Consider the following 14,625-nt stretch of genomic DNA (forward strand, 5'->3'; position numbering starts at 1 on the left):
ACAGTTGTTGATATTCGGTTTGTTTAGCTTTCTTCTCATTGTGAGGATGAGAGTGATTACTTCCAAGGTCCTTACCTGCTCATTCAGAAACCAGAAATCCTCCTTTGATTTTTACTTGGATATTTGTATTCACCTTTTCTGTTACCTTCATCAGTGATGACACAGTTATGTTCTTTTCTGTTCCTTTCATTTTATTTTATTGCATACATTCACTGACACAAAAATTATTTTGGTACATATGAATTAATCCATTTTATATCTTTTCATAGTCAGAAATAATTTTGTCTATTTTCCACATCTGGGATAAATATACTATTCCATGTTCTTTTTAAAATCAACTTTTAAAAACCCATCTGGTATTTATTGTAATGTGGTATATGTTATAATCCTATTGATATATTGTTTTCCATTTTGATATCTAGCAGATATGTTTACTCATCTGTTTAGTAAAAAGTGATTTTTTCCTTGTATTTCTGTTGCTTTTGGTTTATCAACCATTAGTTCTTATAACCATTTGTATGTATTTCTGGAATCTCTATTCTTAATTTCCATAAGGTTTTGATGATTATTTCTTTATAGAAGATTAAAATCCATCAGGATAAGTTTGCTATATTTACATTTAAGAAAATACACACACTAGTACTCTTGCCTACTTATTCTTCTAAATGAATTGCATTATCAGTGTTTCAAGTTTTATAAAGGATGCCATGAGGACTTCAGATTAATATATAGATGTAATATAATTCAAGTTAGGATCTGTTTCATTATTGCTATATTTAGACTCCATCCTTTCCCCCCTCTGGTTTAGCTTTTACAAATTTTAAAGTAATATGTTTTGAGTTTATGTCTCTATCATCAATAAATTACTGTATTTTCTAGTTCCATGGTAGTGCATCAAAATGCAGTTGTCTTTGTCTATTTACCTTATAATTTCTGAATTAATGTATTACCTTTAGTTATTTTTAGTTAATATTCTTAGAGTTGTATGCATATGCATTCATGTAATCCAAACATCAGAATATCATATTTCTTTCTTTCCTTTATACAGTAAGTCCTTACTTAATGTCCTTGATAGGCTCTGTGACTTTAAGCAATACAATGAATAAGAAAATTAACTTTACCACAGTCTAACTGAGGTAAACAAGAGTAAATTTCCAATGACATGTCATCAATGTTCCAACAAAATGATATTTGAACAACATGATGTTATTTGAGGACCTGCTCTACATTCTTTACTTTTTTTCTCTTGAAGTTTTTTTTTGTACCATGTTAAATACAGTTGCCAAGAGGAGGCATCATTTCCTTCCTGTATTAAAGGGAATGATATTTTGATTCTTGGTTTTAATTTAAATATTCTATATAATGTCAAGAAAGAAATCCTCTGCCTGGAATATAATTAAAAATTCAGCATAAATGTAAATTTTTAAAATTCATTCTTGACATATGTTGAGATAAGTATGGCTTTTAAAATTTTATCTGTCAATCTGATAAATTATGTTGATCTTTTCTTTGTGATATTAGTCTTTTGTCCTTGGAATAAACCCTCTATATCAGGCAAATCTTTCAATGTGATGCTATATTCAGTTTGTTAAAGCTTGTTTAGGAGTTTTGATTGTATATTTCTTTTTTTAATTAGGTTTATTGAGGTGACATTGGTTAAAAAAAACATACAGGTTTCATGTATACAACTCAACAAAACATCATATGCACACTGCATTGTGCACCCATCACCCAAAGTAAAGTCTCTCTTTCCATTCCCTTTTATCCCCTCTTTGCTCACCTCCACCTACTTCTACCCCCTTTCCCTCCAGCTAACACCACACTGTTGTCTGTGTCTATGTGAGATATATATTCGTAAGTGAGATCATATGGTATTTATCTTTCATTGACTGGCTTATTTCACTTAGCATAATAATCTCCAGGTCCATCTATCTTGACACAAAAGGTAAGAATCCCTTTTTTATGGCTGAGTAGTATTTCATTGTGTAAATGTACCTGTTTTATCCACTCATTTACTGATAGGCACTTGGGCTGTTTCTAGATCTTGGCTATTGTAAACAATGCTGCAATGAACATAGGGGTGTATATATTCTTTTGAATTGGTGTTTTGGGTTTCTTCAGATGTATTCCCAGAAGTGGAATTGCTGAGTCAAAAGGCAGTTCCATTTTTAATTTTTTGAGGTTATCAACACACTGTTTCCTGCAGTGGCTGCACCAGTCTGCATTCCCACCAACAATGCATAGGAGCTCCCCTTTCTCCACATCCTTGCCAATACTTGTTGTTTGTTGATTTATTGGTAACAGTCATTCTGACAGTCATGAAGTAATAATTCATTGTGGTTTTAATTTGCACCTCTCTGATGATTAGTGACATTGAACATCTTTTCATATGTCTGTTGGCCATCTCTATGCCCTCTTTGGAGAAGTGTGTTTTCAGATCCTTTGCCCATTTTTGAAATTGGATTGTTTGTTTTGTTAGTGTTGAATTCTGTAAGTTCTTTATATATTTTGGATATTAACCCTTTATTATATGTATCATTGGCTAATGTTCTCCCATTCAGTGGGTTGTCTTTTAATTTTGCTGATGGTTTCCTTTGGTGTGAAAAAACCTTTTAGTTTGATACAATCCTATTTGTATATTTTTTTCCTTTGTTTCCCTTACCCTAGGAGATATATTGCCAAAAAATTCCTATGAGAAATGTCTGAGATTTTACTGTCTGTGTTTTCTTCTAGAATTTTTATGGTTTTGCAACTTGTAAGTCTTTGATTCATTTTGAGTTTATTCTTGTGTATGCTGGAAGTTGGTGGTCTGTTTTCATTTTTTTTCTCTACATATCTGTCCAGTTTTCCCACCACCATTTATTGAAGAAACCGTCTTTACCACATTGTGTATTCTTGCCTCTTTTGTCAAATATTAATTGACCAGAAAGGCATTGGTTTATTTCTGGACTCTATTCTGTTCCATTGATCTGTATGCATGCCAGTACCATGCTGTTTTGATTACTGTGGCCTTGTAGTATAGTTTGATATTAGGTAGAGTGATACCTCCATACATTGTTCTTCTTTCCCAAGATTGCTGAGAATATTCAGGCTCTTTTGTAGTTCCATATAAATTTTTGGAATATTTTTCTAGATCCATGAGATATGCAGTTGGTATTTTAATAGAAATTGCTTTGAATTTATCGATTGCTTTTGGTAGTATATATGGACCTTTTAATGGTGTTAATTTTTTCTACCCACAAACATGGTATATGCTTCCACTGATTTGCATCTTCCTCAATTTGTTTCTTCAGTATTCCATAATTTTCCAAGTACAGGTCTTTTACTTCCTTGGTTAAATTTGTTCCTAGGTAACTTATTTTTTGTTGTCGTTGCAATAGTAAATGGGATTGTTTTCTTATTTCCCTTTCTAATAGTTCATTATTGGTGTATACAAATTCCACTGATTCCTGAATATTAGTTTTGTATTCTGCTCCTTTACCTAATTCATTTATTAGTTCTAGTAGTTTTTCTGGTGGAGTCTTTACGATTTTTTATATACAGTATCATGTCTTCTGCAAATAATTACAGTTTTACTTCTTCCTTTCCAATTTGGATGTATTTTATTTCTGCTTCTAGTCTGATTGCTGTGGCTAGAACTTTCAGCACTATGTTGAATAAGAGTTGTAAAAGCGGACATCCTGTGTTGTTCCTGTTCTTTAGGGAAACATTTTTAGTTTTTACCCATTGATTATAATATTGGCTGTAGTCTTGTCATATATGACCTTTATTATGTTGAGTTATGATCCTTCCATTCCCATTTTGCTGAACAAAACAGTCTCCCATTGGGGGTAGTGCTAGCTGAGCCTCCAGATGAGGGGGAAGACTGGTCCCTGTTCCAAGGCCTCACAGTTCAATGTCTGTCTGAATGTCTGGCTATAGTTTCTTCAGAGAAAGAGCACACCTAAAGTTAATGTTTGGTGTAGCCGACAATCCTTTCTGCTAGACTCAAGCTTGGCAGGGTGGTGTCTCCAGTATTTGGAGGACTGGGTTAGTGTACTCTACAGGCTAGTGCTGCTCAATAATTTTTAAGACTAAAGGGATCCTGAGACCAGAAAGTTTAAGAGCTGCTGCTCTGTTAATGCTTGCTTTGAGTCCTGTGTTTTCTCATAACCCCTACGCATCTGTGAAGATGACTCACAGATGAAGACCACAATTCTGACAGGTAGAGAAGGTACCTTGGGTTAAGGATTCATCCACACTTCCTAAATAAGCATCTTCTATGGCATCTCAGAGGTTACTCTCCATAATTAACATTTCATTTCTGCTTTTCCATATAAAGTAACTAAAACTGGAATTGTAGTATAAACTAGATTATTTACTGAGCTATCATTTAATGTGAGGCACTTAGGAACACAGATTTAGCACCCTCTCCTCAACTAGCTCAAAGTATAGTGGATAGAGAAAAGGTGATTTTATGTGTGTACCACTTCTTATCACCTTCAATGTTATACTTAGGATAGTCTTCATGTTTTGTTTTTTATTTCTTTTTATTTTTGATCCAGCAATCCACCTGTTTCCTGCCTACATTTGTCCACCTGGCCCTACATTCGCTACCTTATCTCCACTGGAACCCTCTCTGCCTGAGATAGCGACTAAAATGGGCATTTATAACTCTATGCCCTGCACACAAATGCCATCTTTTGACATACTTTTATTTTTAAAAAAATTGTACCTTGACATTTTCTTTGTGAAAGCCTTGTGCTAGATGTTGAAGAGGATGCAGAGATGAGCCAGGCCAGACCTCTGCCTTGAGCAATTTGCATTAGAGGCAGTGTCTCCCCCTTCTCAGTAAAAGTTACTGTGGCCCCATAGGTCCCCCAGCTATGCTCATTAACTTTCTGACCTCACTTTCTATAGCTCTAATCCTGGCTGTCTCTGCTCCAACTACACTGGCCTCCTTGCTCATCTGAAGACACCCAGGAAAACTCCTGCCTCAGGGCCTTTGCACTGTAGGTCCCTCCACCTGGAACACCCATCTTGTATATATTTGCATGGCTGTCTCACCTCCCTCGGGTCTTTCTTTTTCCAGTGTCCCTTCAGAATCTGTGACCTTGAGGGCTTTTAAAAAATTATATTTTTCCCTGGCTGGTGTGGCTCAGTGGTTGAGTGCTGGTCTGTGAATCAAAGAGTCACCAGTTTGATTCCCAGTCCACAGGCACATGCCTGGGTTGTGGGCCAGGTCCCCAGTGTGGGGTGCAAGAGAGGCAACCACACATTGATGCTTCCCTCTCTTTGATCCCTCCCTTTCTCCCTCCCATTGATCCCTCTCTTTCTCCCTCCCTTCCCCTCTCTAAAAAAATAAGTAAAATCTTTTAAAAAAGTTGCTTGGGGTGAATAGGGTATGAAGAGTGAGGCACAGGGGTCATGCCCATTTTTGGTCAAAAACTGCTGAACACTCAGCACTGTGTGGGCAGGTGTGCTTGTAAATCACCCATCATGAAATGGGCAAACACAGTGGAAGAGCCTTAAAAAATTACTGAAGCCAAACACAGACTCTTACAACAGCACCAGTCGTTGATACAGATGGGTTTGTCAAACACTCACCTAGCAGGAGAAACCTATATTACAGGGTGCCCACCCTCCAGAAAATAATTTCACTTTTTTGCCCCCACCTTGTAGATGTCTGGACAAAGGGATGTTGAGGGAAAAGCCTGTTTGAACTGGCCCTAGATGAACTGAGTGGAATTTCAGCAGTCTGGAAAAAAGATAAGGGGTTGAATGAAATTCCAGATAGAGTATCTGTCCTAAGCAAAGTCATGGAGGCAGAAAAGTACATGCCTATTGGAGTATAACAAATTTTTAGTAGAAGATACATCTATCTGGGTAGATGAGGTCTATATTTGATAGGGCCCTGAATGCCATGAAAAGAAATGTAAACTTGAACCTATAGGCAGTGGGGAAGCAACTTATGATTTTAAGCAAGAAAGTGACAAAAGGCACTTTCAGTGCCTTTAAGCTGAAAATTTAAGCTGTGTAACACAAATATCCACCAAAACTTTTTACTCTGATTGTTCTGTTCCCTAGGCCTCCATTATATGACAAGCCCTATTCGTAATCCACCAATTGGGATAATAAATCAAAATCCCCTTACTTTGTTCTTGGCCTGCCATAAAATTTGGCATCAGGCTTGTGGTCATCTAGAGGTTTGATTTTTTCCAGATGTGCCATTTTCTAGAACACCATGTCATAGTGAAGCCCCAAAGTATTATGGAAGGACCACTGAGCTTAGAGTTCAAATAGATGAGGGTTCAAATCTCAGCTTTAAAGAAGTTTAAATGATTTCCTCATTTTTCTGCTGCTTTAACATTTTGTCTTGAACTTACTTAATATCTGAAAAATAAAACCAAAGACTGTACCAGAATGGATTATCCACAGACAAATTATCACTTTGAGTTTTACTGATTGTATTTATTTCCTTTGTTGAACTCTCATTTATAGCATCTGTTTTGCTTTATTTTCTTGCTTCTTCTAATTTTCTTTAGTTGATCCTTTATTTTATGTACTTATTAAGGAAGCACTTTATAACCCAGTGAACCAGATAGCTGTTCCAGGAAATGTTTGGAATGAAGCAACTCAATTTAGCTGAATTGTTCTCTGTTAGTGGGTTACAGGAAGGAGTTTGAAACATCTCTATGGGGAAACTGGTAAGTTTTCCAGCTTCCCCTTTGCTAATCTTCGTCTTGAACTGTCATTATCTTGTTTTAAAGAATTTCCTGAACAATACTTATACCCATCTGAAAATATGACTACAGGACATATATCACAGCCAATATAAATTATTTTTGGACTCCCCATACATTTTCTTTCTATGATTTGTGTGGCTAATGTAGAGTTGCTAGAACTGTGTATTTTAAATCATTTCCCAAATGAGAGGTAAACAGTGGAGAGAAAGGGAAATAATTCTGCATCATTTTACAAATTGTCTTGCTTCCTTTCAGTGCTAGTCACTATATGGAATTCATGGGCATTTAATAAATTTAAACAAAAAGAAAACCGCTTAAGGTGTGCTACCCTGTTAGACCCAGTTATTCTCATCAACTAAAATGGTGCTTATTTTCAGCTAAGATTTCTAGAAACCTGGAATACCTATTCTTGACATTAAATGCTTTTTATAGGTTCATTGAATGTAGTAAATCCCAGAATTAGACAAATACTAAATGCAAATATTGACTCTAATGCCACCTGCATTTTAAAAGGAAAGTTGATGTGGAGGGTGAGGGCAGGGAACATGCTTTGTTTGGATTTTATTTTTTGTGCTTAAGTTAGTGTTATTTCTGTTTTCCCCCACCCCCATTTTTATGCTGTTAAGTTTGAAGTAGCAACAGAAGTGTCAAGGGGAGTTCTTTGGAATTCAGGACTGGAGCCTGAGACAGAGATGAGAGCTAAAGATAGTAGGTTTCCTTAAAGTGTAAAATTAAGTACGGTAGTCTGCCTTTATCCAATTTCACTTTCTGCATTTCAACCCATGGTGAACTGTGGTTCAGAAATATTAAATGGAAAATTAGAGAAATAAATAGTACATAAGTTTTAAATTGCATACCATTCTGAGTACCATGATAAAATATTGCATTGTCCTGCTCCATCCCACCCTGAGTGTAAATCATCCCTTTGTCCAGTGTATCCATACTGTATCTGCTACCTACCTGTTAGTCACTTAATAGCCATCTCAGTTGCCAGATACATTATGAGAGAGAGAGAGACAGACAGACAGAGACAGACAGAGATAGAGACAGAGAGAGAGAACATTCACAAAACTTTTATTACAGGGTATTGTTATAATTGGTCAACTTTATTATCAGTTATTGTTGTTAATTTCTTACTGTGCTTAATTTATAAGTTAAACTTTACTATAAGTATGTATGTACAAGAAAAAAACATATATGTAGGGTTTGGTACTATCAGTGGTTTCAGGAATATGCTGGAGGTCTTGGAGCATATTCCCTATAGATAAGGAGTGGGGCTTCTATTAAACCGAGTAACGTGGGGAAAGGCTGCTACCTCAGTCAAATCAAGAGCAAAATAAAGGGTTTTTTAAAAAAATTAGAATAAAGACACTTCTTTCTGGATGACAAAGAAGGGAGACAGAGATTCAGGATTTTTTATGTGTTGTTAGTAATAGGAAAAAAACTAAGGATCCTGTGGTAGGTCAGGATCCCTAGAAATGCAGCTGAGACAGAGAATTTGTTTAAGTGCATTGTTGTAGGAGGACTTGGAGGAGGGGAATGAAGGAAGCAGAATAGAGCAGAGGGAAGAGTCCAGCAAGGATGAAGGATTAGAAGCAGTGAAAGAGCTCTACTAAGACCACAAAGCACAGATTCTTAGTGTCCTAGGACTCATTTGATCCACATAGCATTATTAGAGTTTTTGTAGCTGAGGGAATGGTTTTATGATCAGTAATTCTGTACATTATTAATACCTTTACCTGACCATATGTCACCATATTAGCATGGTAATGTTCCTGGGGAACTTATTGTTTACTTCACATCTGCACAGAGTTCAAGTTATTTGTGGATTTGAAGGAAGGGTATTGGGAATGCATTTCTTTTATTCATATTCAACCGTATCCATAAGTAAATGACAGGTGTTCCTTGGAATATCTGTTCTTGGTTTCAACCATCACCTTGATATCAATAACCCCCAAATCTTTGATCTCCCAATATTCATCTCATTTGGCTTTTCCAGCATCATTTTTAAAAGATTTTATTTACTTTTTTGAGGAGAATAGAGGGAGAAAGAGAGGGAGAGAAATATCAGTGTGTGGTTGCCTTTCATGCACCCCCTACTAGGGACCTGGCCTGCAACCCAAGCATGTGCCTTGCCTGGGAATCAAACCAGGAACCCTTTGGTTCCCAGGTCTGCACTCAATCCACTGAGCTACACCAGCCAGGGCTCTAGCATAATTTTTGTACCTGTATTATTATCCCACAATGATTTGTACATAGTAGGTGGTTCATAAATGTTACTCACACTTCAGTCAGGCTGGTCTCTTTATTACAAGTGAGGTATTGTGAAACTGAACACATGATTTAGAGTTTAACTTTTTCAAAACACCAACTGGGCAAGTTACTTAGCCTCTTTGAGCTTCAGTTTCCTTACCTTTGCTAGGAGTGATAATGCCATTGCATAAGATCTTTGGAAAAATTAAGTGAAAGTATTCACTTTAAGCACGTAGCCTGAAAATTGATAAGTACCTGGTAAATGTTTGTTCTTTATTCTTTATGGTATATGTTTAAACTATTTAATTTATCTGCTGTGATTCCAATTTTTCATGCCTGTTGCTTAATGTGTTCTATTTAGTTTTTACCAAATTAAACATACATGATTCTGATAATGTACAGTAAGAACTTCCTTAAAAGTGTTGGAATACCTCAAAAGGAATATTATTTGCCTAATCCAATAGAACTTTGCTATGATTCTCAATCAACATTTCATTTTAAAAAGTTGAAGAGGGGATTGTAGATCACTTAAAGTTGGCTGTAATGCTGTTTTTTTGATTCAATATACTAAGATTTTTTTGAGTAAAACATATCTGAAGATTCACACTTGGGATGTAAAAATGTGTTATCTTTAATATTAGTTTCTTGAGCAGAGGACAACATTGAATGGCACAGTATGCCTCTTTCCCACAATATTTCTATGTACCTATATTATGTGAGGGGCTCTGGCAGACTCAGAAGCATAGATAATGTTTCTTCAATTGATTACTTGTGAACTACTACAAGTTTTGTATACATTCCCTCTCATTTAGTTGGTTTGTTTGCATGATTCTCAAAAAACTGCTATCAGCTACATGGTAAAGGTATACATTACATCTGGAGGGTAACTGGATATACTAAGTAGTTTACATTTATATATTATCAAAATAAGAGTATGAAGAAATACATAAGGATAAATGGCAACCCAAAAGGTAAAAACTGCCCACATGTCAATCAGCTGATGAATGGATAAACAAAATGTGGTATAGTCATACAATGGGTATTATTCTGTCCTAAAAAGGAATGAGGTACTGATATATGCTATAACATAAATAAGCCTTGAAAACATAATGAGAAGTATAAGGAGCCATACACAAAAGGCCACATATTATATGATTATATTTGTATGACATATCCAGAATCTGCCAATCATAGAGACAGAAAGAGAATAGAGTTTATACAGGGCTGGGGGGAGGATAGGGAATTATATTTATTGGGTACAGAGTTTCTGTCTGGGATGATGAAAAATTTCTGGAAATGTCTAGTGATGATGATTGCACAACATGTAAATGTACTTAAGGCTGCTGAATTGTCTAGTTTAAAAATGGGTCAAATGGTAAATTTTATGTTATGTGTATTTGCCACACTTTTAAAAATAATAAATAGTAAGAGGCTTGAAGTCACTGTAATAAGCCTCCTGTTTTTCTTTCTGCACAGGAGCCATGGATAATAGAGGCTTTCAACAGGGGAGTTTCAATAGCTTCCAGAGCAGCTCCAGTGATGAAGACCTGATGGACATACCAGAGTCAGCTATGGATTTCTCCATGAGAGATGATGTTCCTCCATTAGATGGAGAAATAGAAGGTATCATTATTGCTGGTGACAATTTATCTTTTTAAAGATTATTTTAAATGTACATATAGTAAAATTTATTTTCTGGTGCATAGTCAGTTTTAACCCATGCATAGATTGTGTCCACCACCACCACCAGGATACAGAACAGTTTAACACTCCCTTTGCAGTCAGACCTTCCTATCTCCAACCCACTGATCTATTATCTGCTCCTATAGTTTTTCATTTTCAAGAATATTACATAAAAATGGAGTTGCATAACATGTCACCTTTTGAGACTGACTTTATTTACTCAGCTTAACTCCTTGGAAATTTATCCAATTTGTTCATTCCTTTTTCTGGCTGAGTAGTATACCATGGAATGGGGTCACTGAGGCATGTGGTAAATGTATGTTGAACTTTATAAGAAACTGTGAAACCATTTTCCAGTGGCTGTACCATTTTGCATACAAACTAGCTATGTATGTAATAAGATATGTAGTGTTATCTCATAATGGTTTTAATTTAATTTCCCTAATGGCTCATGATATTGGCCATCATTTTATATGCTTATTTGCCAACCTTATATCCCCTTTGATTAAGTGTCTGTTCAAATCCTATCTGTATTTTTATAATAAGGTTTTTTATTAGTATCTGGAATATATTTGTAAAATGATAATTCCCCTCATCTATTGTTTGACTATCTAGTAACATCATTCTTTTCAATGGCTACATACAATTTCATAGTATAGCTGTACCATAGTTATTTAACCAAGCTGTATGGTTGCACATTTAAGTTGTTTCCAATATTTTGCTATTACAAATAGTGCTGCAATGAACAACCTTGTGTGTGTGTGTGTACACAAATATCTTTTATGTATATGAAAGTGTTTCTGTACCATGAGCGTGTAAGACTGTTTATTTACTCAAAGCCTTACTGATGCTGAATATCATAATTCTTTTTTAATCTTTACATATAATAAGTAAAATAAATAAGTAAATTCCCATTATTGAGTTACATTTTGCCTTTTTAAATTAATGAGGTTGAGTATATTTTCATGTTTACAAATCATTTAAATTTCCCTTTTCAAAATTTCCTATTTATATGATACTATTACTATTTTGCTAATGTAGGCTAAACAGATCTTTTCCCATTTCTGGCTTACTTTTGTTAACTTTGTTTTTTAAAAAAAGATTTTATTTATTTATTTTCACAGAGCAGAGGAAGGGAGAAAAAAGAGCAGAGAAACACTGATGTACAAGAGATTGACTCTTGCATGCCCTCTACTGGGGACCTGGCCCACAACCCAGGCATGTGACCTGGCCAGGAATCAACCCAACGACCCTTCAGTTCATAGGCCAACACTCAATTCACTGAGCCACACTAGCCAGGGCTAACTTAGGTTTTTAGTCTTAAAATACTCATGTGAGGGAAACAAAAAAATGAACAAATGGGATTATATCAAACTAAAAAGTTTTTGTACAGCAAAGAAAAACATAAAAAAATGAAGAGACAACCTACTAGAAGAACATAATTACTAATAATGCATCTGTTAAGGGTTTAATATCCAAAATTTATAAAGAACTCATACTACTCAACACCAAAAAACAAACAACCCTTATTTTTAAAAAAGGCAGAGGGCCTGAATAGACACTTCTCCAAAGAGGTCATACAGATGGCCAATAGACATATGAAAAGATTCTCAGCATCACTAATTATCAGAGAGATGCAAATTAAAACCACAATGAGGTATTGCGTCACACCTGTTGGAATAGCTATCACTAATAATTCCACATATGACAAGTGTTGGTGAGGATGTGGAGAAAAGGGAACCCTCGTGTGCTGTTGGTGGAAATGCAGATTGATGCAGCCACTATGGGAAACAGTATGGAGGTTCCTTAAAAAATTAAAAATGTATCTGTCTTATGACCCAGGAATTCCACTTCTAGGGATTTATCTGAAGAAACTCAAAACACTAATTCAAAAAAATATATTCACTGCTATGTTTATTGCAACATTATTTACAATAGCTGAGATATGGGAACAATCCAAGTGACCATAGATATACAAGTAGATAACAAAAGCTTGGTGCATTTACACAATGGAATACTACTCAGCCATAAAAAGAACTAAATCTGCCCTGGTTGGTGAGACTCAGTGGACTGAGTGCCGGCCTGTGAACCAAAGGGTCCCCAGTTCAATTTCCAGTCAGAGCACATGCCTGGGTTGCAGGCCAGGTCCCCAATATGGGGGCATGTGAGTTGTAACTACACTTTGATGTTTCTCTCCTTCTCTTTCTCCCTCCTTTCCCCTCTGTCTAAAAATAAAATGAGTAAAATCTTTTAAAAAATAATGAAATATTATTATTTGCAAAAGTGTGGATGGACCTAGAGGGTGTTATGCTAAGTGAAATAAGTCATCAGAGAAAGACAAATACTATATGATTTCACGTGTATGTGAAATCTAAAGAACAATATAAACAAACAAAACAGAAACAGACTTACAGATACAGAGACAATTTTGATGGTTCCCAGATGGGAAGGGCACTAGGGGGATAGGTAAAAAAGGTGAAGGGATTAAGAAGTACAAATTGGGCCCTTACTGGTGTGGCTTGGTTGGGCACTCACAAGGAGAGGTCACCAGTTCAATTCCTGCTCAGAGTGCATGCCTGGGTTGTGGGTTCGGTCCCTGGTCGGGGCTCGTGCAAAGGACAGGTTATTGATGTTTCTCTCTCACAATGGTGTTTCTACCCCTCTCTTTCTCTCTTGCCCTCCCCTCTCTAAAAATAAATAAAATCTTAAAAAAAGTACAATTTGTTAGTTACAGAATAGTCATAGTAATGTAAAGTATAGCATAGGGAATATAGTCAATAATACTGTAATAACTATGTATGGTGTCAGAGGGGTATTAGATTTATCAGGGTGATCACTTTGTAAGTTGTATAATGTCCAACCACTGGGTTATACACCTAAAACTAATATAATATTGTATGTCAATTATAACTGAAAAATAAAAAATATTAAAAAATAATCTACTTACAATGAACACAAAATCTATAAATATTTTGAAATTCTATATAGCTAAGTATATCACCCTTTTCTTTTGTCATTTCTAAGTTTCTTGTTGTAATTAAAAAGGACTGCATCATTTTAAGATTAAAATTATATGATTACTTAAAACTACTGTCCGGTTCTTTAATTGATTGGGATTGTCATTCTGAAAGTAAAGTCAGAGGACCAGAAACTACTGTCAGAATTAATTATTTCACAAATCTGTATTATACACATATGGCATTGTAGATACTTTGTGAGATTCTGGGAGTTAGCAAGGTTTTAAGGCAACATCCCTGCCTTGATTCTAGCTAACTAAACAGATACCTAAGGACTTATGATAGTTTCCACCTCTTAGAGTTGTTTTCAAGATTAAATGAGATAATAACATATAAAGTGCCTATAACTGTGCACAGCATTGAGTTAATGCTCAATAAAAAGTTGTTACTATTATTTTTAATTTCTGTTATAAGTGTTATAGCTGTTATAAGTACTTAGTAGACGCATTATGTGTGTGTGTCTGTGTGTATCTTTATCTGTCCTCCTTTCTGTGGAGGACTGGAAAAGATTTCATGTGTTTGAAAAGTACCTTGAAAGATTATTAATTTGGTAGGAAGAAGAGAACGCCAGACAGAAAGCAAGATTTTCCTGAGATATCAACAGCCATAAATACAGAGTTATAAAAAAGGTAGAATATAAGCCCAGATAAGTAAGTTGGGGCCTTGAATGCCATGCTAAGAAGTTTGGATTAACTGTGAGGACAAACTCCTTCACTCATTCATTCAGTAAATACTTTTCGAGCACCTGTGTAAACCAGGCACTATTGTAGGCACTGGGGATACATTGGTGGGATTAATTTCAATAAGATCCAAGATGACCTGGAATTTAGATTTAGTTGGGTAAATGAGTAAACAAACAGATACCTAGTTAATTACCCATTGTGATTAGTACTACCATGGAAATAAACAGAATTATAATAGAAAATAACTGGAGAATAATACCGTTT

General features: G+C 35.5%; 1 protein-coding gene across 2 annotated transcripts in view; it reads left to right on the forward strand.

The window, feature by feature from the left end:
- The window catches only part of CLCN5 (chloride voltage-gated channel 5), a 210,669-nt gene that overhangs the window by 142,741 nt on the left and 53,303 nt on the right, over window positions 1–14,625 (forward strand). For both annotated transcript variants that reach the window (XM_036016675.1, XM_028522174.2), the window contains one exon: window positions 10,455–10,601. In XM_036016675.1, the coding sequence (XP_035872568.1) occupies window positions 10,455–10,601 (147 nt within the window). The remainder of the gene's footprint in view (window positions 1–10,454; window positions 10,602–14,625) is intronic.

Source organism: Phyllostomus discolor, chromosome X, assembly GCF_004126475.2.
Source record: "Phyllostomus discolor isolate MPI-MPIP mPhyDis1 chromosome X, mPhyDis1.pri.v3, whole genome shotgun sequence".
In the NCBI taxonomy this organism is placed as follows: domain Eukaryota; kingdom Metazoa; phylum Chordata; class Mammalia; order Chiroptera; family Phyllostomidae; genus Phyllostomus; species Phyllostomus discolor.